The 27,596-nt window shown below is 36.3% G+C and overlaps 1 protein-coding gene and 1 long non-coding RNA gene across 2 annotated transcripts in view; one reads left to right on the forward strand and one right to left on the reverse strand.

The window, feature by feature from the left end:
• Window positions 1-15,002, reverse strand: part of LOC121314805 — a 100,050-nt gene extending 85,048 nt beyond the window's left edge. Inside the window, exons 1-2 of the long non-coding RNA XR_005950157.1 lie at window positions 14,396-15,002; window positions 13,908-14,091 (exon numbers count right to left, since the gene is read on the reverse strand). This is a non-coding gene — a long non-coding RNA (uncharacterized LOC121314805). The remainder of the gene's footprint in view (window positions 1-13,907; window positions 14,092-14,395) is intronic.
• Window positions 845-27,596, forward strand: LOC121314804 (E3 ubiquitin-protein ligase RNF144B-like). Its single transcript, XM_041248494.1, has 8 exons — window positions 845-975; window positions 15,867-16,075; window positions 20,497-20,601; window positions 21,347-21,407; window positions 22,649-22,859; window positions 23,465-23,609; window positions 24,524-24,613; window positions 25,004-27,596. The coding sequence occupies exons 2-8, from the start codon at window positions 15,905-15,907 to the stop codon at window positions 25,151-25,153; spliced, it is 933 nt and encodes a 310-aa protein (XP_041104428.1). The 5' UTR covers window positions 845-975; window positions 15,867-15,904; the 3' UTR covers window positions 25,154-27,596.

The following is a 27,596-nucleotide window of genomic DNA, read 5'->3' on the forward strand; positions in this document are numbered from 1 at the left end:
GGATTTTACAAAACTTAGAAAGGACTTTGTCTTGAGCAAACATGACAGTTTTGGTGCCGATCAACATTGCTGTTTCAGACAAGAAGATCTTTGAATATTTTGCACAAATCCAACACGATGAGCAAACCAACCATCAAATTGATTTTGTTTCAACGTTTTCTTTTTATAGCCCATTCCTGCTCTATATGCTGACATTGTCAGATCTCCACCTAAAGTCATTTTTGTTCAGTTTGTCCAATATTTTCACAAGATGTAACCTAGTGGCCAAACTGTGAACTTTTTCTACTCAGGGACACCAGTCTGGTTGTCCACAGATAGGCATCTACTTATGTATATGTTTTCATGACTCTGCGACAAACTTTTGGTGGAATAATAATAATAATAATAATAATAATAATAATAATAATAATAATAAACACAGCAATAACAAAATAAACAAAAAATAAATATATAAAATAAAATAAACTGGTGGGGGATATGTATGTTAATGTGTATGTATGTTAACATACCTGTACTTTTTGTTTTTATGGACAATTGAGTTGATGACTAGTTTAACCGGTTAAATACCTGTACCTAAAAATAGCAACAAAAATAAGGCCCCTAATTTTAACCTGCCAACAAACAGTTAAATCACCTGTAAGAAGTAGGAAGTGTTATGTCTATGCTTCCTGTTTAAATCTCTAACCAGCCTATGTGTTTCATTTGACAAGCTGTGACACGCCCTTGATAATATGACAGCATGCTTTTAACAGCAGGGAGGGATTATTTATCCAATTGGGTGCCAAAGGGGTGGAGACAGGAACTTGCACCAAGCCTTACTAGCTAGCAATACTACTGTACTGGCGTCACAGCTGACTCAGTTTATATATCAGCAATGACTGAATCACACTGCTTCAGTCTAAAGGAAGCCACAGAGAAAGCTTAACAGCTGTGACAAAGAGGAAAAAGCAAGTGGAACACTGGTTTTCATTTAAGGTAATACCCATACCTGTTTTTTCAGTGTAGTGCTTTTAAATGTATATGGTGAGAAGGCCGTGTTATGTTCCAAAAACTATAGCATGCAGTTTATGAACAGAATCTGTTAAACTAAATCTTATCAACAGGAAAGAGCAAAACAGGAACTGAATTTGATATTGTATAAAAAAGGACATTTTAGATACATGACAGAATATTTAATAGAATCCCAATATGTATATTTGGGTGCTTTATTGTTACATTTTTAATGAGAGAAAATGTGTCCCTTATGAAGCTGGTGAACACAGAACAAGGGTTTACCTATATTTTTTGTCTTTTTATTTTTTCAATGCTATGACTTCCCATACAGCTACATGAACTGTCACTATTTCGCTGTAACCAAATGAGAAAACCTTTACCACCTGCCAGTGCACGCATGTTTCTTTTTCCTTTAATTCTTAATTAGGATTTGGCGGTATAATAATCTGTATGGAATAGAGTGTTATTGCACAATGCCATGGTTCGGCTCTATGGTATTTGCAATTTTCTGCAATTGTAAACTATAAAAAAAAAAAGACCAAAAGAATCTCGACACATGGCGAATTCACTGAACGGGAACATAGTGTGCATGTTTAGCTATTAAAGAAGTGGTGGATTGTTTACTTCACTGCATCAGACTGCCACAGCAAATGGTGGTTATCAAAACAAACAACAGTGCTGCGTCATGAAACAGGCAACAGGTAAGAATGTATTTATCCTTTTTGGAGGCAAAATCATCTAATTTACCATGTAGCCAAAGCTGTCAGATATAGTGCTTAGCCTATATTTTTGAAAAACCAAGATTGTACATTGCAGCACTTTCATATGCGATGATCTGGGAGGTTTACCTTATAGGGTAAAAGGGATACAAGACACTGTTAATGACCTTGCCTACCAATTACACACCTGGCTGCTTACCAACAGTTTGTAATGATACATACATCACTGGCAATGCAAAGCTAGCAGCTGTTTCATCTCATCAGCAAAAGGGGCATCCTAGCAAAAAGCTAGAATACACTACCAAGTTGTAGTAAGAAGGATTTTCCTTTACAATTGCCTTATTTTTTTGCGCAAAGTTCAGCTGGAATTTAAACTGGATTTAGAAATACTAAAAGTAAAATCAAAATGAAACTGGGACTGATGGGAACTGGTTTTGCGGTAGTCAACTGTGAGTTGAGGGAAATGTTCAAGATATGATGGTTAATATACAGATTTGTGCCATGTATTCAGTGTGGGAATAGGCTATTGCTGTAATCTTGCCCTGGGGTGAACCTTATTGCATGCAATGCTGTTGTTCCCTCTGATTTGTTTCAGTATTATTAGACCCTGCACTTGCAAGTACCGGTTCTTCAAATTTAATGTTGAGTAATGGTTTCATGTGCAGTTAAAAAACTGAAAGCATTGTAAATGCCTCAAACACCCACTCTTGGTGCATGCAAAACCCAAATGGATTGTTCATTCAGTTAGAGATACTTCTGTGTCTCTAAAGCTTAATTACTTTAACAAATTGTGGGATTCCACTTATTATACAAATGTATTGGTTGTTGAGTGTTCAGATTGAATGTCTTAAAAGAAGAAAACCCAAATATTTCACAGTATTCCACTGACCATATTTGGATTTTGAGTTAAAAGGGAAGCCTAATTAAGGCTGTATTTAACTTACATGAAGATAAGCGCATGGAATTGGGCAGGGATCTGGAATACTCAGCGGGCGCAAACATTATAATAAGATGTAAGGATTTTGCCTTGCACTGGAACAATTGCTGACCCACCAAAAACGTTATACCTTTGACAAGGTGCAAACCATTGTAGAAGTGAGTAATTAAGAGCTGTATGAAACCACACACCTTCAGAGACCTGTCATTGACCTCAGGGTGGCTGCTATGGCTCTTGTTGTGGACAGGCTGGAAAACCTTCAGAGAAGTGCAAAATGTAAAACCTTGCATATTAAAACCCAGGGTCACTTTGTTTGGGGTGGATTGTCCTCTACTTGCCTCTCCGGCAGTGTCAGCTGTGGTGTGGATAGCATTTCTCCTCCTGTGCTACATGAGGCTAGCATTAATGTGGGTTTAAAAATGAACCTGAGGACTCAAGTTATGTTCAATAAATATACCACTACACAGGCAATTTAAGTCAATGGGATCAAGCTTGAAGAAGTCAATAACTACGTATACTTAGGGCAGTTTCGGCAACGGAGAACCAAATGTGCAAAATAAACAGAAGAGCAAAAATGGGCTGGGCTGCATTTGGAAGATTAAGCATGGTTCTGAAGGGAAACTACCCTTATGCCTCAAGAGGAAAGTCTTTGACAAATGCATGCTGCCAGTGCTAACTTAAGGATGTGAAACCTGGACCCTCAATGCAAAAATGACTCAAAAGTTACAAATGACTCAGCGGAGTATGGAAAGGTGCATGCTGGGAATCAAGAGACAGGAAAAGGAAGGAATGGATAGGAGTGCAAACAAAAGTATGAGATGTTGTTATGTGAGTAAGGCCAACCTTGCTTTTCTGTTATAGTAATTGTCAGGACTGTATGCCATTTTATAGCTTGTGTAACCCTTTGTAATATAAACTCTTCTCAATTGATCCACCCGTTTGCATATTTGAAATAACCATGTTAACCCTTTAGAGCAATAGTTTGACATAAAAGATGGCCGTGTTAGTTAGATATTTAGATATGCCACTTTTTTTGATAGAGTAGATTTTTTTTTTTTTTGTTGGTATAGATTAATATAAAATGTATTTACTGGTTGTAATAGTTTTTTATTTTTTATAGAGTGAACAGCACTGCTGGACACGTGCTGTGACACTGCTATTAATTGAACAGGTCCATTTTAATAAGTAGCAGTTTCACAAACCTGTCCAGAAGCAGAAATGTGTCTTGCAACATTCAGGCGGTTGGATACAGTTTCGTAACTCCAGATGCATGCGACAAGATATTTAAAAAGAACTTACAAAACTGTATTGGATAACAATAATAGAAGTGGTAGAGGAACAAAAGTGTGGGAGTATTTTGATGTAATGAAGGATATACTTGGTAGGGATCCTGCGATAACACCACTTGCTGTGTTTGAGACGATGCTATTGCAGAAAAAACACATCCTTCAGCAGCAACATCTCCTGAACCGCAGGCAGGATCTCCAGAACCATCTACATTTGCATTATAACTAAATGCCCTGGCTCCGACCGAGTCCAAAGTTTTAGGGACTGTCAGAAGATTAGCATTTTCCGATCTCAGGGAATGACCAGTGGTCAGCAGATCTTGAAGATAAGGTCCAAGACCATGTAAGGCCTTATAGGTAATAAGAAGTACTTTAAAATAATAATAAAAAATAATAGCATCAGTAATAAAACAAACGAGGTGGATGTGGTTATTATATCAATTAAATATGCGATTAAAACCAAGTTTAACTGAGATTAATTTTTCTAATTGTGAGATTAATCTTTAATCGCTTGACAGCCCTAATAAAATAACTAAGGAGATGGTAGTAAACAATCTGTACAATACTTACATCCATGATCACTGTCTGGCAACAATTCACAATACAAAATTATGTTTTGCTGGCAAAATGATGGAGCACACTGTATGATTATTATTTTTATTTTTAAAAGGTATTAAAAGGTATTTTTATTTTATTACCTTGCAACCTACAGGCCTTTAAAAAAAAAAAAAGTAGAGAATAGAATTCCATTGGATTCTATGGGATTTTGTCAGGGCAGCTGTTTGTGTAGTATGGCTTGCTCATTAAGTATCTCACATGGGTCTTATTGACAAAGCAATTGTGTTTTTCATTTAATGTGAAGTAACGTGGTTATTTGAACTATAAATGAATACTTCACATTAAACAACAACTATGTAAGTCGCCCTAGGTAAGGGCGTCAGCTAAGAAATAAAAATAGGTATAGCTACGTAGCTAGCTAATGGTATAATAACAATTCATTAAAAGTATAAAAACTAGTGACCGCGATTGCAAGAATATTCTCATTTAACATAGCCTAATCACTATAAATAATTATAATACAAAAAATCCCATATCGAAATAGAATGTATAAAAACTACTGTGAATAGAATTTCTCAATGTTTTTCAACTTTAAGCCTCACAGAGTCTGTTGGAAAGATGAAAGTGAGAACGTCAGAAGGGTGTGCTTAACCAATTGGAGGCTGCCGTTCGGTCACATGGTAGCAACAAGCTTCAAGTTGCCTTCCCAACAAGCTATTAAATGTCATCTGGTCGGCGGGTAATGTGAAATCTGATCTGCTGATGGCGTTGTGTTGAAAGAGCAGACTTACAGCTTTCAGGGGATGTAGAACGTGGCTTTGAATGAACGCCTGCTTCACTTTAAATTAGGCATAATTAAGAGTTCTCACACGAACAGCACTCGACTGAAATGTGTATGTGTTTAAAAAACATGAAATAGCTCTTACCAAGTTATAGTTTAGACTTCAAATTATCAAAATAACACGAAAACCAAAAATTGTTCAGGGACACCATTTTTTCTGTTTTCGCAATGTTGGTGACATGCGACTGATTTTCATATAGCATTTCATTTCTATATTTAAACTACATTTAATCTTTTTTTTTTTTTTGGATATCAAAGATTTGGCAATAATGTTAGTTGAAGAAGCTGGTGTCTCACAGTGTGTACAAATGTACACACAATCTACACGATCTTGAAAAATGAAATCTGTGCTTTCAAAACAAAATGACTAAAATCAAAGTACAGTTGTTACCATGGAAACATCCTGGAGAAAACTAAAGATTCATAGGGGCCTGGTGAGGTATAATGAGAGCTTTTTCCTAACTCACTTTCAGTCATCTCTTACCTCAGACCCAGTCAATTTCTGGGTTTCCGTCTAAGTTCCACACAGGAGTGGGGGAAACTATGGGACACACATGCATTTAAGACTATCTTCTGGAGCCTTGGTTTGTGTCTGCTGCAACTAATAATCTTTCCCCTGCTATTCTTTGTGATATATTTTGTCATTGCGCTGATTTTGTATGGATAGATGTTACTAACATATAGTACTTCTCAGCATTGGCAAAAATGACCCTCATTTGCTTGTATTTTAGTTTTTTGCTATGTTTGGTAGGCATATCCATAGGCACATACAAGTATTCAAATGCAAGGCTATAGATTGCTAAGCCACTGAAATAAGTTTGGACTACAACACAGGGAGAGAACAGAAAGCAGGAGTCAGCAAGGTGTAGTCATGGTAGGAGTCACCTATTGGGCAGCTAAAAAACAGACTTGGCAAGGGGCATGGTTTTTCATTCCTGTTTTCTAATGTTGCATATTTTACTGGATTTTTTTTTTTTTTTTTTTTTTAATTAAATGATAATAAATTTAGTTCAAACAACACTGCATGCAGCTGTATTTTTCAATGTAACCAAAACATTATCTCTGAATTTAAGAAAAGGGATTTTTTGAATTTACTTTTTTTTCTTCACCCCTTCAAACAGTTAACTACAGAGCTGGCAGGCATGACTGATAAGTAACAAAACAGACAAAACAACAGAACTGACACAACCAGTTATTAATTAATGGGTGGATTTTTGGAATTCATGTACAAATGTTCAAGTCAGTTGAACAAGCCTAACAGGCTTTCATAGATACAAGCTGCCAAACACGAAAATGTATAAAAAGAGTATGAACATGTAGCTAGCACACATACATACTGGAAATATTTTCAGTGTTTTATATAGAAAGAAATTGCCATTTTAATTTCATTCTTTAACGGTTTTTTTGGCGATCATATATCTATATATATATATATATATATATATATATATATACACACACACACACACACACACACTAACATACTGTAAGTGGTCTCCAGTTTTGAGCAGCCGTCCTTTTTAATCATGTTGAGTTCATAACACTGTAAAACAGTGTATATGAAAATGTAATTATTATATACAGTACACCTTCGCTATAACAAACCTGTTGGGGGTCCAAGCCTTTTGTTCATTTTATTGAGGTGTATGTTATAGCAAAAGGACTATCAAAATGAACGACAAACTGTTGTAGTAAGTTAATGAGATGAGATTGTGAATAAAAAGTAGAATTGCATGCACCTGTTCAAAAACAATCTGACATGAATCCTTTCAAAGTGCACAATTTTAATGTAACATGCAAGCATTCTAAACTAAGCTTTTATTCCAAACTAACTTGATATGAAAGAAATGTTAATCAGATCCTCAAGTTTTTTTCGTAGTTTTTTTTTTCTTTAATCAATTCTACTTGCTGCATGGTTGCTGAACAAACCAAAAACAAGAGTGCTTTTTAACAACCTATATTCACGACAACCTGCATTACTCCTTTTTATAAATGATCAATATAGTTTCAGATTTGTTGTAACATAAAATGATTTTCGTTTCAGAGAAGCGTGCTTCTTATTAAGATAAAAGTGGACTTCACTGCGAGGTGGCATCCCATGCGTACAGACTGGGATGTTGACAGTGTGTGTATATTGTAACAAAAATCCTTAACACTTTAAGAATGAGCCTTCAGTCGATTCAGTGCCAAACTCAATATTTATTACACTAATACATGATCAAAGACAATCTGCCAATTGTTAACTAACAATTAACAAGTCACTGTGGGCCACGACCATGTTACAATATTATTTTTTTATTAGAGGTCCAACAGCCAGGTTCATTATATTTGTTCGTTATAATGAAGAATGTGTAACGAGGGTGTACTGTAATTAAAATACATATCTGTAACAAGGTTTCCTTCATTTATACAGGTTATTGGAAATGGAAGACTGAATCTGCATGATTGGGTTAGAGCTAAATATGCTAATAAGGAATACATGCAATACATACATGGAATACAAAAAAAAACAAACTTGGCAAACCACAGTTAAATATTGTAAATGCATGAGAAAAAAAAACTACGAAATGTGCAAATTTAGTGTGGTAAACTTTTGTATAGGATAATATATGTCAAATTCCTTTCCCTGTTTTTTGTCCATGGAAGTGAAGTGGGGTAACTGCTCTGTTCTTGCAATGGTGCTCAGGCGAAGTGGTCATCTATGTTTACACATGTTTTTTGGTAACATGTGCCGAGTACTCGCTGTACAGATTTGTTCATACCTTTTATACAGCTAGAAACAAAAGACACTAAATAGAAGCCTTGTATTTGAATGTGGTATGTACCAACAATGTTGTGTAAGTGAAATCCTTTCTAGAAATGTCAGAATTTGTGATACCATGAGAGATTCCACAGCCCTAGGGGTATACTAAGTTTAAAATCTGGGGATATGTGGAAGAGCCTTGTGAGAGTACAACAGTACTAGTTTTGTACCTTATGCAGTAGAACAACGGCTACTGAGGGAAAGGGTTTTTATTCCAAACACTGCTGAGGTGAAATGGCCCATTGTTTTAAAGGCAGAGCTTTAGTGTGGTATCTAATCAACAACAGCAAATGGAAGTTCATGACAGGTATGACAGGTTTCCAAACGTCATGTAATGTAGCAGTATATTTTATACATTACTATAAGTTGTGTGTAGCTAGCTACAGGATCCAATTAGGTCCATACGGGTCCATGTGAAACAATTACAGTACATATTTTCTGACTAAAACGTTGTAAAAAATCCTATTTTATATAATAGTCATTTATAAATTCTTATACTTTTTGTTGATTCAGCTATATAGTTTTTATATTTTCCAAAATCTGCACTCAGCCTAATTATTGGTTTTATCGTAGATATAGATTACATATCTACCTTTTGTAGATGTAGTTGTGTTGAAAAAATAAACCAAAACCTTTTTTTCTTGATTTGAATAGAGTAGTTTTTATTCAGTAGAAATCTTCATAGCTTATAATGCCATTGCATTTCAACAGATTGAGTAATCTTCTGCAGTACTGAGAATTGCAAAGTATTTCCCAATTGCTGTTCTGTTACAAACTAACATTAGTCAATACCCAGCCAATAACCAGCTGCCAATATCCTAGATTAACCCAATATCAAGTGCCCAAGCATCTTAACACAAGATATATATTAACAACCAGAGCGCAGAGTGGGACAATTGCAATATCCCTTTTTATTTATTTATGTCGCACGAACAATCACTTATTCAGCCGGTGCCCCCCACATTTGTCAGGTGGTGCGACATATTGTGCGATTTGGTATTTTAACAAAATAATGCAGTGCGAGTTCATGTTTTATTTGAACTTTGATGTTATTTCAATATAAACTTAAAAAATATATAACCATTGAAACTCAAAAGTTTGCTCAGCATACAGTGATCGTGATTATTGTCATGTGCTTGCTTTTTATTAGCTAATTGCGTGTGACATAATGTCTCTCTCAACCCTTAAATGGAAAGTCGATAAAGAAAACCTCAGCTTTAAGGACGATTAAAAGGACAAACATCTGTGTATCATACCATCATTTGCTAAAGCTAAACCTATGTGCTGTTGTGCAGTGAGAGTATCATGTTATTAAGGAGTACAACTTGAAACGTCACTTTGAGTCCATACACAAAAAGTTCAATGAATCATTTCCCCTACAATCATATGGTCTGCGAAAGAAAACTGACACGCTAGTCTCAACCATGGATCTTGACATGAAAAAACCATTTACTGATGCAGAAACCTTCAAAGAATGTATGGTGGCAGCTCTCTAAGGGGCGATTTCAGACAGCAAACTAAAAGCTAGCATTCTGACCACTGTGAAGCAAATATCTCTGTCAGCAAGAACAGCAACACGTCATGTACGAGTTTTAGCAGAAGTCCAGCACCTTGTCTTGGGTGGGTTGAAGCATGCTGAGTATATACGGTCCCGATAAAGTTTGTGAACCCTTAGGATTTTCACATATTTCAAACCTAAAATGTCATTAGATCTTAATCTAAGTCCTAATAATAGATAAAGACAACCTGATTAAACAATTGACACAAAAACAAGAACTTTTTCAACATTTATGTATCCACAGATGATTCAACATTCAATATCAATGTGTGAAAAAGTATGTGAACCTTTAGATTCAGTAACTGGTGGGACCCCCTTGAACAGCAATGACTTCAACAAAGCGTTTCCTGTAACTGTTGGTCAGTCTCTCACATCGGTTTTGAGGAATCTTGACCCATTCCTCCTTACAGAACTGCTTCAACTCGGTGACATTTGACTTCCTTGCATGGACAGCTCGCTTCAGGTCCTGCCACAACATTTCGATGGGGTTTCAGTCCAGGCTTTGACTAGGCCATTCTAGAACGTGAAATTTCTTCTTCTGTAGCCATTCTTTTGTAGAACTGCTTGTATATTTAGGATCATTTTCTTGCCCCTTTCGGTTCAGCTTCAGCACAAGGACGGATGGCCTGACATTCTCCTCTAGAATCTTCTGATACAATGCAGAATTCATAGTTGTGTCAATGATGGCAAGCTGTCCAGGTCCTGAGGCAGCAAAGCAGCCCCAAACCATCACACTCCCACCACCGTGCATGACGGTTGGGATGAGGTTCTTCTGTTCGAACGCAGGGTTTGGTTTTCGCCAAACATAACATTTCTCATTGAGGCCAAAAAGTTCTACCTTTGACTAGTCTGTCCAGAGAACATTGTTCCAGAAGTCTTGTGGATCATCTATGTTCTCTTTGGCGAACTTCAGACGGGCAGCAATGTTCTTTTTAGAGAGCAGTGGTTTCCTCCTGACTATCCTTCCATGAACATGATTATTGTTCAGTCTTTTTCTGATAGTTGAGTCTTGAACACTCACATTAGCCAAGACGAGAGTGACCTGCAGATCATTAGATGTTCTCTGGGGTTCTTTGTGACTTCCTTAATGATTTTCCAGTTTGTTCTTGGAGAGATTTTGGTAGGACGACAACTCCTGGGTAGAGTGACTGTGGTTTTGAACTTTCTCCACTTGTAGACTCTGTCTGACAGTGGATTGGTAGAGCCTCAAATCTTTAAAAATGGTTTTGTAACCCTTTCTAGACTGATGAGCATCAATAACTGTTTTTCTGAGGTCTTCAGAGATTTCTTTTGATCGTGGCATGACGTGTTTCCACACACCTGTATGGTGAAGACTAAACTCAAAGTTTCTGATCTTTATATAGGGTTGGGCCTCCCAAACTCACCCCTGAAGATTTACGTAATTATTTAAACACCTGATTCTAATTATCCCCTTAATTGAAATGATAAAACCAGGGGTTCACTTACTTTTTCAAGTACCCTGAATCTTAATTACACATTGTTTGTCTAATTCATACATCATTTTGTTTCAAAAGAAATGGAATTGGTTAATATAAACCCTGTGAACCCTATAATACCCGGATATTGAAGAAAAGACTGTTTTGATGGTTTTGATTCAAGAAGGCTATCATTGTAAAACTATGGAATTTCCATAATTATCATTGGGGTTCACAAACTTTCTCGGCACTATTTCTGTATTATATCAGCTGAATGCATTAAAGCAAATCTGGAATCATTCTGGTCCCCCTATATATGTCCAGAGAAATGTGACCATGAAGAAACTGGCTCTGTTGGTGTCCTCCATGCGTGGATCTACTTCCACATGCAAAGCTGCTGATTCCACAATGAATGCAATAAAACAAGTGCATGAAACAGGCTGAGAGAAGAATCTTTGGAGGACTGCCTACGTATCGCTGTCACATCTATCACACCTGATGTTCTAAAGCGGATCACAGAATGAAAGTGCCATTTTTATAACTTAATTTGTCATAACTCAATGAAGTATTTAAAATAAAAATGTGTCCCTATCTATCATATGAGGATTCCAGTACCATAGCGAGGGATAAATGTATCATCACAATCCGCAAATACTTCGGAATCGATATTGCAAAACATTTAATTTTCTGCTTACTCACAAGAAATCTATGAAGGTCATGCAGGGAATCCTCCATGACAGCCCCCTTATGGTAATATTAAAATGAAGTTCTGCTCTCGCTCAGCTCTGCCAAGGAAGCTTCCGCAGGCCAGCCATTTGCCAACCACTGCTTTTATATCAACAGTAACTTTGCAGACCAATTATCTCAAGGTTATAAAAAAATCACTTAATCATATTGAAAGAAAATTCATGATATATTTTGCAACAACTCAACTGGCTTGGAGCCAACAAAAGAGTTCCTGTTTCCTTGCAAAGGACTTCCTCTTTCCTGTGGACAAGCAAGCATGTATCAAAATGGTACAAAGCCTCCTGTCAGCAGAACCCCTTCATGGGAATTAATATATATCATTATTGCCTATGTATAGTATGGAATGTTTCAGAACCTTGAAGTAGCCCCCCACGCCTCACTCTGAAGCCCGTCTGCAAACTAGCACACAGACACTTTATTGGTCAGTGTAAAAGCTACCAGACCATTTTTGACCTACACTTTTGCTTTAGGTGAATTCAGTGTTATATCCATTTAAATAAGATCCAGTAGCTGTGTCGACATTTCCACTACAGATATTTGCAGTGATAAGAACAAAAATGTTGATCTGGTTAAACGAGTACACTTGCGCAGTCCCCCACTATTGTATTTAGGAGCCATTTTTCTTTTTAAGGGTCTGAAACAAGAACTTTATTCAACATTCATGCCAGTCTGTATACTTTCCACTAAGGACAACATATTCACTGTTGTAGTAATGTCACCGCATCAACCACATTGCCACTCCATTTACTCTTATAAAGTCGATAATAGTAGTCCTTTTCTTTCTGTAACGTATTATAACGATCTGTGCATTTGTGTTTCCTGCCCTGTATTCCCACTGTTTCTACTGTAATACCCGTGCCATATTACCCAGTTTATTTTTTATTTCTGTGAAACAACTATTTTGTAGGAGACTTTGTATTACTTTAAAAATGAATGCACATAAACGTTTACTTGGTGCAGAGATGTTAATAGAGGGCACTTGTTGAATCTGGACTGTTGCATCAAATTGGCTATATAGTGAGGGAGAGTTGCCCGATTTGCCTGGTTTCTTTCACAAATCCAGAGTGTTATTCCTTGGTGAATGTTTCCTACAATCTATGCAGTCTATGTCATTAGTGGCTTAAAGGTTTGGTTACTAAGGTAGTTTTACCTGTAAAGGTTTGAGTGCTATATTTTATGTAGTGTAACTCTTTTTAGCAAAACAATAATGTAAGCAAACAAAGCAAAGTCTATCTGTAATAGCATTTTATAAGAACCACCTTATGCCCCTGTGACTGTGACTCGTGTCATGTGTGGGTAACCGCTGATATGCAAGACATTGATACATGGGAATTGGAGTTGAAACGCCACTCAGGCACGTAGGATTTATTAACACAAAACAGAAAGTAAACAAATGGGTCATGTGACGCTAACCGCGATGTTAACGCACAGAGGGCACATACAGAAGACCTGTACAAAAGGCAAAATAAAACACAGTACAACAACTACAAATAAAAGGTGCCACACAGGGTGAGCGCTAGCCTTACTAAACGAGGTGTCCTGCTCCAGGAACTTTCTACACTGTGCAGCCCTCGCTATACATTACTTGGGATCAGTATCCCCTAAGCACTAGATTTTGACGGACCTTGCCATTGACCTTGCTTTCCTTCTTTGAACCAAACCTAACAGGAACAAGCAGCCCCCCCCCCCCAAAGATTATCTACTCCCCCTCCCCCTTTTTTTTTTTTTTTTTTTACTTTTTTTTTTTATACATACAATTCTAACACACATATGGGTGGGTAGGAGGGAACACTGGAGCACAGCCATCCTCAACCAAGCACCAGACAGCCAACTGGCTCCAACGTTATCACCACATTATTGTTAATTTCAAAATCTTCGTAATTATTATCATTAAATTACTATTATCATTTATCATCATTAGCATTTTTTACTACAATTACCATTACTATCATTAACTACAATAATCAACTAACAACAATTATGACCCCTGGGCTTCTATGAGGGTGCGTCCATTCAACCCCCAGCTTACCCCCTAAACGCAGTGTCACTTCACGGGGCTCCTCTCCAGAGAATGGCCCTGCCTCCTTCCGACACGATCTTTCAATAACGGCAGGTCCTCCTTCGCTGGTGCTCGGCAGGCAGTCGTCATGCAGAGGAATCCACTTCCGACACCATATGTGACAGGGTACTCGTGCCACGTGTGTGGGTAACTGCTGATATGCAAGACAGAGAGACATGAGAGTTGGAGTTGAAACTCCGCTCAGGCAAGCAGGATTTATTAACGCAAAACAAACAATCTGGTCATGTGACGCTACCAGCGATGGTAACGTACACAGGACACATATAGAAGACTGTACAAAAGGCAAAATAAAACACAGTACAACAACTACAAATAAAAGGTGCCCCACAGGGTGAGCGCTAACCTTACTAAATGAGGAGTCCCGCTCCAGGAACTTTTCTAGACTACGTAACCCTTGCTATACATTATTGGGATCCATATACTCAAAAATAACCTACTTATGAGCCAGTATTCTTACGACGACTCTTGCTTAATACGGCCTTGGCTGGGCACTGCCTTCACAAGCACCATGTTGCAGTTTAAGGGTTGCGTAGCTGTAGTTCCTGCAGAGCGGACGCTCTCCTGAGTGTACGCAGCGCGCCTCTGTGTAGCATGGTTGTGCAGTCACCCAGAACGATCCCCACCGGATGTTTTTATGTTGACAGCCGCTCAGTCGAGACCCGCCCACCTGCTGGTCAAGGACCAGCACAGCCAATCACCCGCTGCCCTTTCTCTCAACCAAACCTAACAGGCAGCAAGTCTCAGTTGAGTTCCCCTCTGTAAACAATAATTTAATCAAACATAACAACTCCAAAAAGGCACGCACATTTTCACATATCAATTACACACCATTTCCCCATGTGCAGGGCAGTCACCCTGCTACAGCCCCAATTAGTTTTTAAAAACCTTAAAGCTTAATGGTTTGCATGTTTCTATATCCAAAAGTTCAAAAGTACATTTCTGAGAAAGCTTGCACAGTTCCTGTCTACACTATTTACCATTATAAGCAAATTACTTTGGTAAAAAAAATTGAAAATAATGATTATTTTATTTAGTACAGTCTAGTCCTTCCCTGTGTTTGAATGTAATTTCCTGTTGGCACACATTTAAACAAGCACAATATGTTTTTGTTTTTCATAATACTTTTGTAGTTTGATAATATTTTCATTGTGTTCACTGAAAAACATTCATATTGATATTACCATTTTTAATGTTAGACGAAGAAGAGTATCTTCAAATTACATTTTAAATTAATGTATACCTTTTCTCTAATAGAAAGGTAGGCTTATTTATGTGGATCATTGCATTTACTGCCTTGGATGTTGTAATAACATTGGCATTGCCTAATAATTAGTGTGGACCAGAATAGCCATGGTGGTCATAGTCGTAGTCATATTACTTGGTGTTCTGTCTAGGATGTGATGCCAGACATAGCTCGGGTCACATGTTATATGAAAGTCAGTCTACCAGAAGGAAATTGATTACAGACAGAAAAGATGTTACTGGAGGCATGAAAAAAGATCCTGTTTGCTACAAAGTAAACTGTAACATGAAAATGTACATTGTTTGATAATAATGACTTGCAGTACCACACATAATTTTATACTTGCTATCCAGAGGCTCACGTTGTACAGAAGTAGTGGCTTTAAACACATTATTGTGTGCTTTGTGTTAAAATTAGGTGAGGGCATAAACATATGTCCTTTAATATTGTAAGTGAATGATTATGTATATCTTTTTTTTCCTTTCATCTTAGAAAAACACATTTGTATCCTGTTCCCTGTGTCTTGTACTCACAGAAGTGTGTTAAGTGTGTTTGTTTTGAGGCACTGATACATGATTGAGAGCATCTGTGTATTTTTTATTTTTGCATTTTTTTTTTGAAGAGAAGTTCTTACTGGCTGCTTGCCTGTGCTTTGTTTCCTGCAGAAGGCTGCTGGAGACACTGGTGACATTTTAATGCGCTGATGGGTTCGACTGGAAGGAGCTGCCGACAGCACACAATGACGATGACAAGCCTGTCAGTGTCCGGGGAGCTGGCACTAGATCCTCTGGTCAGTTGTAAACTGTGCCTGTGTGAGTGGCCTGCTGACAGGATGAGCACCCTCCAAGCATGTAACTGTGTCTTCTGTACCTCGGTAAGCTCTCACAACAAATTGTTTTGAAGGAGGGTTCTGTGAAAAGGTCACAGGGTTGTCTAAGGTGTCTTCTTGGAAGTTGTCTTTTGAAGACCACAACACCGTAGGGGTCTATTCAGTTGATCTAAAAGTTGATGAATGTAAACACTGCTATTACTTAAGTCATTATTAGAAGGGACAGAGTGAAGCAATGTGAGTGATTCCAAATGCCACTCAAAGCTTAGAACTTGCTAGAACTTGCTCTACAAAAAAGGGAGAACTTGGTTTGCAAGGGCATGAAGATTTGTTTAGTCATTAAAATGGACCCCATGGTCTGTTTTCTGATTAAGATGACTGCACCTACAGCTAAATATGAGTTTGGTATTCCAATAAATAGTATTTTAGTATATGATTGAAAGGGATACTGCAGCTTTAAAAAAGGCTGATTACTTTAAATGGATAAGCAGTGGCTTGAATTTGATTAGATAATACCAATTTAAAGGTAGAGATTTACTGTATTCTTCTGAGATTGCATGCAATTTCTTATGAGGAAGTTCCCAGAACTGCGTCAGTGTTTGTTGCTGTTCTATGTGTTTACACAGCAGTTCAGAGTGCACCGTGCACATACATTCACTGGAGATGGGAGAGAACTCAGTTGCTGACTGTTCCTGTGAGTGACTGCCTTTATTCAGCTTATGCCCACAAGCTGGAATTTAAAGATCGTGCCTAGCCTTTAGCCAGCAAGAACATTGTTTACTGCTATGTTTATAAATGGAAACTTAACTCCTATATTCAGTTGCATGTTTTCTGAATGATTCTAATTGCTGTAGTTTGGCTATGTGTGATAACTGTTTTTTTTTCCTTATATGAGTTCATGCTGTGCAAAATTCAATCAGCAATTTAAGTTTAGAGCTGTTTATTAAAGCCCTACCAGCACTGTTTTGAGAACAATCTCTACTGTCTCTTAAGTTACACATGTCCCTGCTATACAGTATAATCAACATGTTATATTTATTATTAAATCATACAAATACTGTACTCCTGCATAGTTCATAAAAGGTATTCTGTTAACAGAGAACCACTCTACTAAATATGATATGCTTGTGACATATTCAGCACATTCCTTTTGCAGCCATTATGAGCATCTAGCCAACAAAACAAGCAGTTGTTGCTGTAAGGGGGAGCTTTTATTTCAATATGTAATAAACACATGATGCTATATATATATATAGTAATTAAACATCAATACAGCATTAATCTAATATGGGGCTTCATTGTCGTAATGGTTAAGGTAAAATCTGTAATTACAGAAACTAATCGGTACTCTGATCAAGGCACAGCTGAAACAATGGTCTGCTTAGCTTCGTTTCTTATCAGTTCTATTGTTGACTCATTGAGCATTTTGAAGAATGGGTTCACTAAGTTAACCTTTAATAAAGTGCAATATGCAGTCCAGGCATCAAATGTAATTTGTTTCTCTGTCTCTGTAATCACTGACTAAGGCCGCCTGCTTTATTACTTTTATTTCAGCACTGCATGAACATTTATTCTAGCAGTTTTGGTTTATTACACAATGCCAGTCAATTTCCTTCAATAAATCAGTCAAAGCATGCCATATGTAGTGCAATTCATTTACCTTTTTGAAACATGGAAGTGCATTCTATTATTCATTGTTAATGATGCTTTATAAGCTCAAGGATTTTTGTCAAACAGAATATGGACAGCCATTCATTTTAAATGCAGCAACATCACAAAACCAGCCCCACCGTACCCTAAACCCTCTTCTTTTATTATTATTTTTTTACAGCTAAAGTGCAATTACCTTATACACATTTAGAAAATAAGTTATTTCTTATTTGCAGAAAAAAATGCAGATGATTTAATGGCAAAGGACAGTATTTTACACTTATTTCAAAATGTTGCATAATGGAAGAATTCAGTAGCAGTTCCTGGTAACCATGGGAACAGTTCTACTTGCATTTGTATATTGTGATTACCAATACTGTCCAAGTGTTTATATTTCCTCGGAAACCAAGTGCAGCTACTGAATTGTTCCATATATATTATCTATTGTATATTGTTCCTCAGCAATTACACATTTACAGTAGGTGCATTGAACAATAAGTATATTCTGTTTGGCGTCTTGGGCTGTAACACAGCTTGGAGCACCAATTGCTCAATCACATGTTTAAGTAAACAGTTTTAGAGAAAAACACATTTAATAAATAAGGGGACTGCTGCCATTGTTTCATATTTGTTAATATGTAACACAGTTTGAGAGGCAATTGTATTAGTACATTATTTTATCTTGTTATATTTTAGGTGATTTCTATTGAGTATAGTATTTGTGCATATAGCGCATGAGAAGGAACGTTAACATTTTAATATATAGTTATTTTGTAGAAGACTTGTTTCCTAAATTTGGGGAATGTCTACCCTAGTATTGGGGGGGGGGGGGTTGGGGGAGTCTGATCTGCTGTCTTGTCCATTGTGACTAAAACAGACTTGCACAGTGAGATAGAATGGGATTCATTTGCATAACAAATTAGACCATTACAGCCAAGTAAAATGTTTTACATATTTTAGATGCTGATCCAGTATGGAACACTGTACGTACATGTATCTGTACATTATTTGGTTATTGCTTATCAGATTTAACTGAATTGATAAAACAAGATCGCTTAATTAGCATATTGATGTTGATTTGGCTCCTTTTGGGGGAGAGGATAAGGTCTTTTGGCTTTTGTCTGTTAAATTCCATCCTAATGTATTTCTGTAGACTAGGGCATATGCTTTAACTCATTATGCTTTAACTCCTTAGTGTCTGTCTTTCTTAATTCATAATCAAACACATTAGCAGTGATGCAAGGTCGAATTTCTACATTAAATTAGCAAGTGCCAGTACATAATGTCCATCCTTCTCAAAATACTCTAAAGTGCGTCATGCTTCAGATTTTATTTATTTCCTGTCTACTGTACCCTATCTGTCCTATAATGGAATATGATAAGTGATCTGTGTTTTCTGTACAAATGGAGGTTCAAGATGTTTATTATATTAAATGTAATACATGATGCACTGAAAATGTTTTACAATGGTACAAATCTTGAGTAAGTCTTTACAAGATGCGACAGAGAATAGAAATGTCTACTTATAAGAGTCATGACACATACTCTTTGTTCATCATCTAGCAATGCTGGGTTCTGTAGAGGTTCATATGAGATTGCATTTATTAGAAACTCAAAGCAATTTAGTATTTTTTTATAAACATGTAGAAGCACAATTTCATTCAAGCCAGGTGCAGAGTATGGCTTGTTAAAAAATAAAAACATAAATAAAGGCTGGTGCAATTTATCTAAAGATATCATTCAACCGTCCTCAGAAATAATAATTAATATCAGTTTATTTTGTATGTACCAGTAGGTACTATTGTATAGTAACTGCACAGATATATCAAAATGTTTTATACGAACCTGTACGTGAACAACATAACCCTGGTTAGAGGGCATTGCAGTTTAGCAATGGACCACACTGGGTTAACCATATAGACATACAGAGAGCAAAGAATGTCTTGTAATAAAGTTTTTGTTGCAATTAAAAACCGGTAAACCTTTTAATTACAGACTTGTTAACCTTTCCACTGTCGTGGTTGTTGTTTTGAACAGCAAGCCATTCAGTAAGATGTTTGAACATGTTGTATACAGCCTCCAAGGCATTGCATTGATAAACAAGCAGTAAAACTGAAATCCCCAGACATTGGGTCATGACACTGACGAGGTCATAGTAAAGTGTTCTAAGGTGGTGCAAATAGTTTAATGGATCCAACAGAGTGTGCTAATGATAATGCCTGCTATGGAGGATGTGTTATTGCTGTAAACGGTGTATAATGTGTGTGGAAATATATATTGTAATAGGTATTCTATTGATTCCACTGGTGCTCATTAAAAAGAAAACCAATCAGTACAGTCAAATAAACTATACATGTACAACATAGTGTAATAATAAAACCAGAAGGAAACTGTAACCATACCTACAGAATTGTGTGTGCTAGATAATGACTATGTGCTAGATACAGAATTGTGTGTGCTAGATACTGAATATGTCTGAACATTTCAATATCGTCTAATTTAACTACATATACACTTTCTAGTCTTGTGCTTTTATTTCCCAAAGTGAAACATGTTATGGCTGATAAATGTGACTGATATAACCAGAGTGTGATAATAATAGTGCTATTATCAGGACTGTGTCTCTCTTGACTGGCCTATATTCTGGGTATAGGAGTAGAGTAACATTTACAGGAGTGATATCAAGTGGTTTTGACTATAAAAAGGTTTTAAACAATCTGCTTTTAGATTCTTTAGATTTGAATACTTAGAAATGCAAATCCTTTGTATTGGTTAATTTTGTTTAAAGTGCCATTATTGCTGTTTTTCGTTTGCAGTGCCTAAAGCAGTATATACAGCTTGCGGTCAGAGAAGGATGTGGCGCACCCATCTCATGCCCTGACATGGCCTGTTTGAAGAATGGGACTTTCATCGATTCTGAGGTTGAGTTTTTTTTTTTTTTGTGCTATCCAAATATTTTAAACCGGGTTTCAGTAGAACAATGGGGTACTAAAGTCCCGACAGGAATAAAATAAGCTGTTTCTGTTTGTTGTTGTTTTTTGTTTTTTTTCACTTGTGTTTATAGTAACTAAAAAGGAGGGCACTCACAATCTTCACATTTTGGAGTTTCTATTTTACAAAGTGGTGGCTGTGTCACTTGCCTGTATCGCAACTACACCACAAGTGGAGGTCATTAGCATATGAGTCATGAAAAAAAAAGAGCAGGACATGTTTTAGCAGATCTGAGGCACTACTATGGAGAAAAAAGTATCAACAGGTTCCCTAGTGATTACAAACAATTACTGAAATGTTGCTAGAATGGCTTCTGTGTGGAGGTTAGGTGATGTAGCTGATAAGAGCTTTACATCTGTAGTAACCACCCCCCCCCCCATTCATATTGTTCACAGTTTCATAAACACAAGTTGATAGCACTTGACTGCATTTTGTAATCTCTGTATTCAGAAATATGAAAAGGTGTTTATCCAAGCCCCTATACTGAAGACATTTATCTACAGTATGTACATTCCTTTCTCATAGACTTGATCAGTTTGTTGTCTCTTTTTGAATTGTGGGAATACCAGTATTTATGCAGCAGTAAAGGGAGTCGGACACAAGAATCTGATTCATTTTTTGTTTGTTGTTCTCAAATACTAGTTCTCAAAAAATCTCTTGTTCCTTTTGTTTCAGATTGCTGAATTCATCCCTTCAGATCAGGTTCAGTTGTATCAGCGATTAAAATTTGAGAGAGGTATGGAAACATTTTTTAAGAAAAAATAATTGAAAAGAGTCAGCTCTGAAATTAGCAAAAAAAAAAATTTACCCATGTCTGGATTAAATCAAAAACATGGGTCTGCCATACATTTTAATTCAGGCCCCTTTTTATTTGAGGATAACAGTCAGCAACTTCTTTCCCTCAGTACTTGATGGATGGGTAGCTCATTAAAATCTTTTGCATGTAAATATCTATTTGAAGATACCAAAGGGAGCAAAGGGTCTTAATGAAGTAAAACCAACAAGAAAACCGATTAACAGTTTGAACAACCAGCTGACTTCTTCTGAAAGAGCTGTTATATAGTAAATAGAAAGGCAAACTCTTGATACTAAGGAGTGTTTGATAACTCCACAGGAATGGCAAAACTAATAGAGAGCATTGTGTTTTAAACATAATATTGGTCACTTATTTAGTCCAGTACAGTCTCAGTTTTCATTGGAAATGAATATGGCATACCCCATTATACAATATCTACAGGTTATTGGATTATGTGCCTAAACCCATACACTTTGTTTTTTATAAAATTATTTGTATGTGTGTTGATTTTGTAACTATGCTATTGAACAATATAGATACAATCGAATAGTTTCTGCATGGTAACAGGTTTCACCAGTGAGAAAACAGATGTCTAATGTAGATTTGCATAAAAAATATTTCATTCTTTAGTGTTTGATGCGAAATCTGTGGCCATAGCTGTAATGCTCCCCCCCCCCCCCCCCCGTCATTGCTTGGCGGAGTTACTTGTAACTCGAGAGCTTTGAGTAACATTTGTTGCTTACAGCATGCAGATTGGGTTTGTTTTTAGATTTTACTTTTTGTGAATGTGTATTGTATTGTATTCCATATTGAACAGGGAAAATCTGTCCATCACAATACAATCATTGTAAAATATCTACTGTATGTACTGTATAACAAGAATGTTCAAATCCAATTCATTGTTATTTAATTCTCATTCTGTAGACCCCTGTCCAAGGAGTCACAAAAATAGCTGTATCTTAGTCCTCTGTGGTCTATTTTTGTAGCGATCAGGTGGTTCTGTATTAATAGGGCACTGCTTCTTTTTAAGTATATAGGCAGTGCTGAAATAGCCCTGGTGGGTCTAAGCATCCAGCCAACTTAGGAGAAAAGGATCAGTGTTGCCAATAAACAGCAGCTACTTCACAGGAAACGCTTCTCCAGGCTAATTCAGTATCTTTATTCATTTTATTTTTTTCTAGAAGTGCATCTGAATCCATATAAAACCTGGTGTCCTGTTGCAGAATGCCAGGCTGTGTGCGACATTGATTCAAATAATGTTGGACATCTAGTGCAAGTCAAGTGTCCCACTTGCCAAACTGTGTTTTGTTCTGTCTGTAAGGCAGACTGGCACCTGGGACATTCTTGTTCAGAAAGCCAATCTCTCAATCTACCAGCTGCTTTTGATAACGGGTAAGTGGGTTCCCTAGTAAAAGGTAGAATCAATTAACTTGTTTAAGAAAAGTTTTTTTTTATTTCAAGACTTTGTTTCCTTGTAATAAGGAAATATTTAAAAGTAAATTTGTAATAAGATTTTTTTTTTTTTTTTTTTTTTTTTTTTTGTGGCCAATCCAAGGTATAGTGCACTATGCATTATAAACCACAAGCAACCTAACTGTAGCAGGGTAAGGTTTCCTCCATTTCATAGTTAGTTTTATATTTTGCAGTTCAGCAGGGATATTGGTCAGAATTGCCGTCAGGAAAATGGTCTTCGGGATCTTTACTGGCCAATCAGTCACAGTCCCATGTTCCTCTATTCTCTAATGGCTGGAATGGTGGGAGCCAGGACCAATTTGTCCTTATAATTAGGACACCTTACCCCTGTATACAGAAATTTAAGGTCCACTTGTGAATAAAATGCAGCACTGATTTACTATTAAAATAATTTTACAGCAGTGACCAGCTTTTTTCACTTAACCTTTTAGCCATTTGAACAAAATTAGTTCTGACATGATGCCTTGCAGCCTTTGTAATGCTTCCTCAGCTATTTGATGTCACTTTATCTTTTTCCTACCCAGTGTTCCTATCAGCAATGACACAGAAGCTCCAATCAAGCAGTGCCCTATGTGCAGTATCTATATTGAACGAAACGAAGGCTGCGCTCAAATGATGTGCAAGAACTGCAAACACACATTCTGCTGGTACTGTCTTCAAAATCTAAATGTAAGCCTCTGTTTTACACATTTTAAAATGCAGAGCTTTTTTTTTTTTTTTTTTTTTTACATTGCAAACATTCCTGATTCTGAATAGAGCTTTCATTAACCCACAGATAGAAGCTCTTTAAAAACTAAGAGTGAAGCATTTAATTTGTTCATTTAAATTAGCCATATCCATGTATTTTGTGCACCATTTGCTAAAGGCAACATATTGTTACTGCCTTTACAGTAACAAAATAAATTCAACGTGGGTCGTAAGTATTCTGATTAGTAAAAGAGCAAACATAAAATCTATGTAGGATCTTTCCTAGTTGGGTTGTTTTACAATCTGATTGCAGCAGCGGGAATTCCTTTTTACTTAACAAGATGCAGCACAGAATGAAGTTCAAAGCTTGAAGAACCTTATCAAAAACGAAGAAATGAACCATCCGTTGTCAGGCTTATTCTCATGTGTTCCATTTTGTACAATTAAAGTGCCAATCAAAGCTCTTCTATAAGTTGTCTGTATGGTATAAGAGGGTCTTCTCGTGAACAGTTTGGTTGGATAGCATAGTTTTATCACCCAAGCTTAAAAGCTTTTTGTGTGTGAAAAAGGTATAAAGTATGGTGACATAAAGTACCCCTTTTAATGTGTTTTCATGTAACCTGCTACTCTTTAAGTCCAGTACTTATTTTCTTGTGTTTTCTTTTGAAGATGTTAATTAAGTGTAATGATCCTGCAAATGTATGTATGCAGTGATGTTTACTGTACAAATAATTCTGTGCAAACTCACTTTCAAAATACACCATGCTTTGAGCAGTACATGTTTTGGTGGGATTTAGCTGCACATTTAATATACATTTTAAATGGAAAATACAGTATTTATTGCAGCCTTTTTGCAACTTTGGTATCTATTAATCACACTTCTCCTTCTCATTTAGAATGACATATTCCTGAGACATTATGATAAAGGGCCATGCAGAAATAAACTGGGACACTCTCGGGCTTCTGTGATGTGGAATCGGACTCAGGTAAGGAAGTCAGCTTCAAAACTGGGTCCTAGTACTACTAAGGCATATTCAACAATTTACTAAATCAGGTTTGCAACTTACTAAAGCCAACTTACATTGCAAACATCTAAGTAATCGAAATATATTAGTGATAAGACTTACACAGCAAAGGTGGAACATTTCAGACTTGAATTTAACCATGAGTTTAAAAGGTACATCTCAACTTGTGAACTTAACTCCACTGTGGGTCAACTGGGCGTCTTGTCTAGCTCCTGTATTTATTGTGTTCAAATATATATATATATCTGCTTCCATGGAAACCTTGGTCTAGTGGAGCTATTGAAATTGACATTGCATGGAAGTATCTAAAATGTGTAAGGTGCTAAACAGTTGTGTTTTCTTTGTGGCCAGGTTGTGGGTATCCTGGTTGGTGTGGGTATACTTGCACTGGTGACCTCACCACTCTTACTCTTGGCATCGCCTTGCATTATCTGCTGCATCTGCAAGTCCTGTCGGGGAAAGAAGAAGAAGATGAAACAGCAAGACCAGCCAACTACATGAAAGAAAAAAAGAGGGAACCTATAACCTATTGGTGCCAAGCATGCCAATACAGGTCTCCACCATTCAGGTCTTGGTGGAACAAGTGCCTAATATTTGTGTGCCTGCATTCAGGTGGAGGGCTTTGTTAAATTTAGTTTGAATGCCGCAGCAGTCATCCTGACTTTATGAAGATGCCGAGTATTTGCAGTTATAGTATAAAACACAAGGAAAACAAAAGGAACACGTTTTATAAATTCTGTGAACTTTGAGGGCAAAAAAAAAAACAAACGCATTTTCTCTTCAAGAATTCACACTTTTTTTATTGAATTGTGTATGCCATTCTTAAGGATTAAAACCAGTTATTGAGTCTCTTAACAACCGCACAGTTTGCACCTCCAGAGAAAAAAAACTATAATTATTCTATTTGAATTATAAAAAATGAAGAATGGGCAGCATAATCCATTGATGCTATTTCTGTCATAAACTGGCTTATTTGCAATTTTCATAGGGATTGAGGAAACATACTGCAGGTTCAAGATGTATATATGGTATGGGTAAAAAAAAAAAAAATTGCTAATTTGCACCATTTTTTTTTTTTTAACAAAACATTAGTTATTTGTTATATAATACATGCACTTTTGTTGTTTTTGTTCTATAGCATTTACAAAACGTTTACAAAATGCACTAGGGTAAATGCTTTGTGAATAAATAGTTCAATACGGAATGTGGTAGCCAGAAAGCAAAATCAGTCATATGTATGTCGGGCGATTTACTTTTAAATAATTATTTTGGTATGTATCTAGATGTTCTGTTGAATGAAAGGGTGCATTCAACATATGGTATAAAGTTGTATAAAGAGAGAAAAAATTATGCCAATTGCATTGTTTGTGACAACCTTAGTTGTCTGTTTGCATTGAGATATTTTATGAGCACCAAATGCTCTTATACCTTTGCTGGTTACAATCTTAGATTTGAAGGTCGAATTTAGGAATACATTTTCTAAACTTTTTTGGTGGCTATCCACCATTGGTACCTTAGCATCAAACTTTAAGCAGGTAAAGTACAGCTATATTCATTCTGTTTCATTTCTATGTGTGTTAAATTCAGTGCACCATGTGTTCCTGTTCTTGAGCATATTGGCGAATGAAAAGATTATGTTAATTCCCTCTGAAAATAATTCACATCAGAACAACAACAGAGACCAAGTGGGGAAGGGTTCTCTTATTCACAATTTATTGTAAACTTTTATAGTACACTATAATCTGTGGGGTTTCTACAAGCATTCACAAGGAATCTGTTAAATTTAGTTATTGTGAAAAGAGTGACTCATGTGAATAATACTATTTGCCTTTGATTTGGATGTCCTTGTCTCAGATGTTATCAATGTTTGCCCTTTTGTAGGTTGATAACTTTAACTTAAGCAAGCTAATGTATTCACTTGGTAAAACCCTGTCATTGTTGCTGAAAATAAGTGTCTTAAACCTAAAACATCTTAAACTGGACTTCATTGGACTACAAACTGGGTATCAAAGGAAGTTTGTATAAAAACTAAGTGAGTTTTGTTATTATTTCTTTATATCTACTTGCTTTTAAGCACATTGCAATATGTATTTTGTGCAACGTAAGTTCTTAAGTTTGTAATGTATACAACAAAAGCATTTTCAGAATTTATTTGTAACATTGTGTTAATTTATTAGGCTTTATTTTTCTTTGTCTCTTATCCAAATCATGTATAGCAGTAAACATTCAGTGAATATGAAGATGGTTGAAAACAAAAATATATCCCTTTCTGAATTGACCAGGTAACTTCTGTCTGATTCTCATTGTGATTGGCTGCTGAATAAATCCTGCTTACTTTTCCAACAGATCTTTGTTTCTCTCTAATAACTCCTCTGTGTTAAATGTTTTTTTTGTCATGTGACTTCTAGCTTCTTCTGTCAACTCTTAGTTAAAGCAAGCAGACAGAACTATGTGTAACCCACATCACTTCACAGTCATGACTGGTCTTTTTCTCTTTCATTGCTGGGCAATATTTCATTTTTACAATAAAATTGAAGAGTTTACTCGTTTGCTCTAATTTGTGCAACACTACATTTTCAGTTTAAATGGTAAATTTATGGAATAAAGTACCAAATAAAGGTCTTTGGCAAACAGCTGAGAATTTAAGCCAGACTTTACACTAGCAATTTCCAAATGGGAAAGATAAGCATAGTCTTGTCTTAAAATGGAGTGAATGCAAAACGTGTACCAGTAACATGTCTTTGTAATACTTAAAAGTAAAAAAATAAAAAAAGGTTATTTTTTTTTTAATTTTAATGCTTTATATTTATATCGTAATATGCATCTCTTCACTTTTTAGCTTAGTAAAGGGCAAGTTTTGTGATCTTTGTAAGAATATGCTATTGTATATAGTAAATGCTGTTTTTAATTATTTAAATTATATCAATTAAAGTGTAAAACTGCA

The sequence above is a fragment of the Polyodon spathula genome, chromosome 4 (genome assembly GCF_017654505.1).
Source record: "Polyodon spathula isolate WHYD16114869_AA chromosome 4, ASM1765450v1, whole genome shotgun sequence".
Lineage (NCBI taxonomy): Eukaryota > Metazoa > Chordata > Actinopteri > Acipenseriformes > Polyodontidae > Polyodon > Polyodon spathula.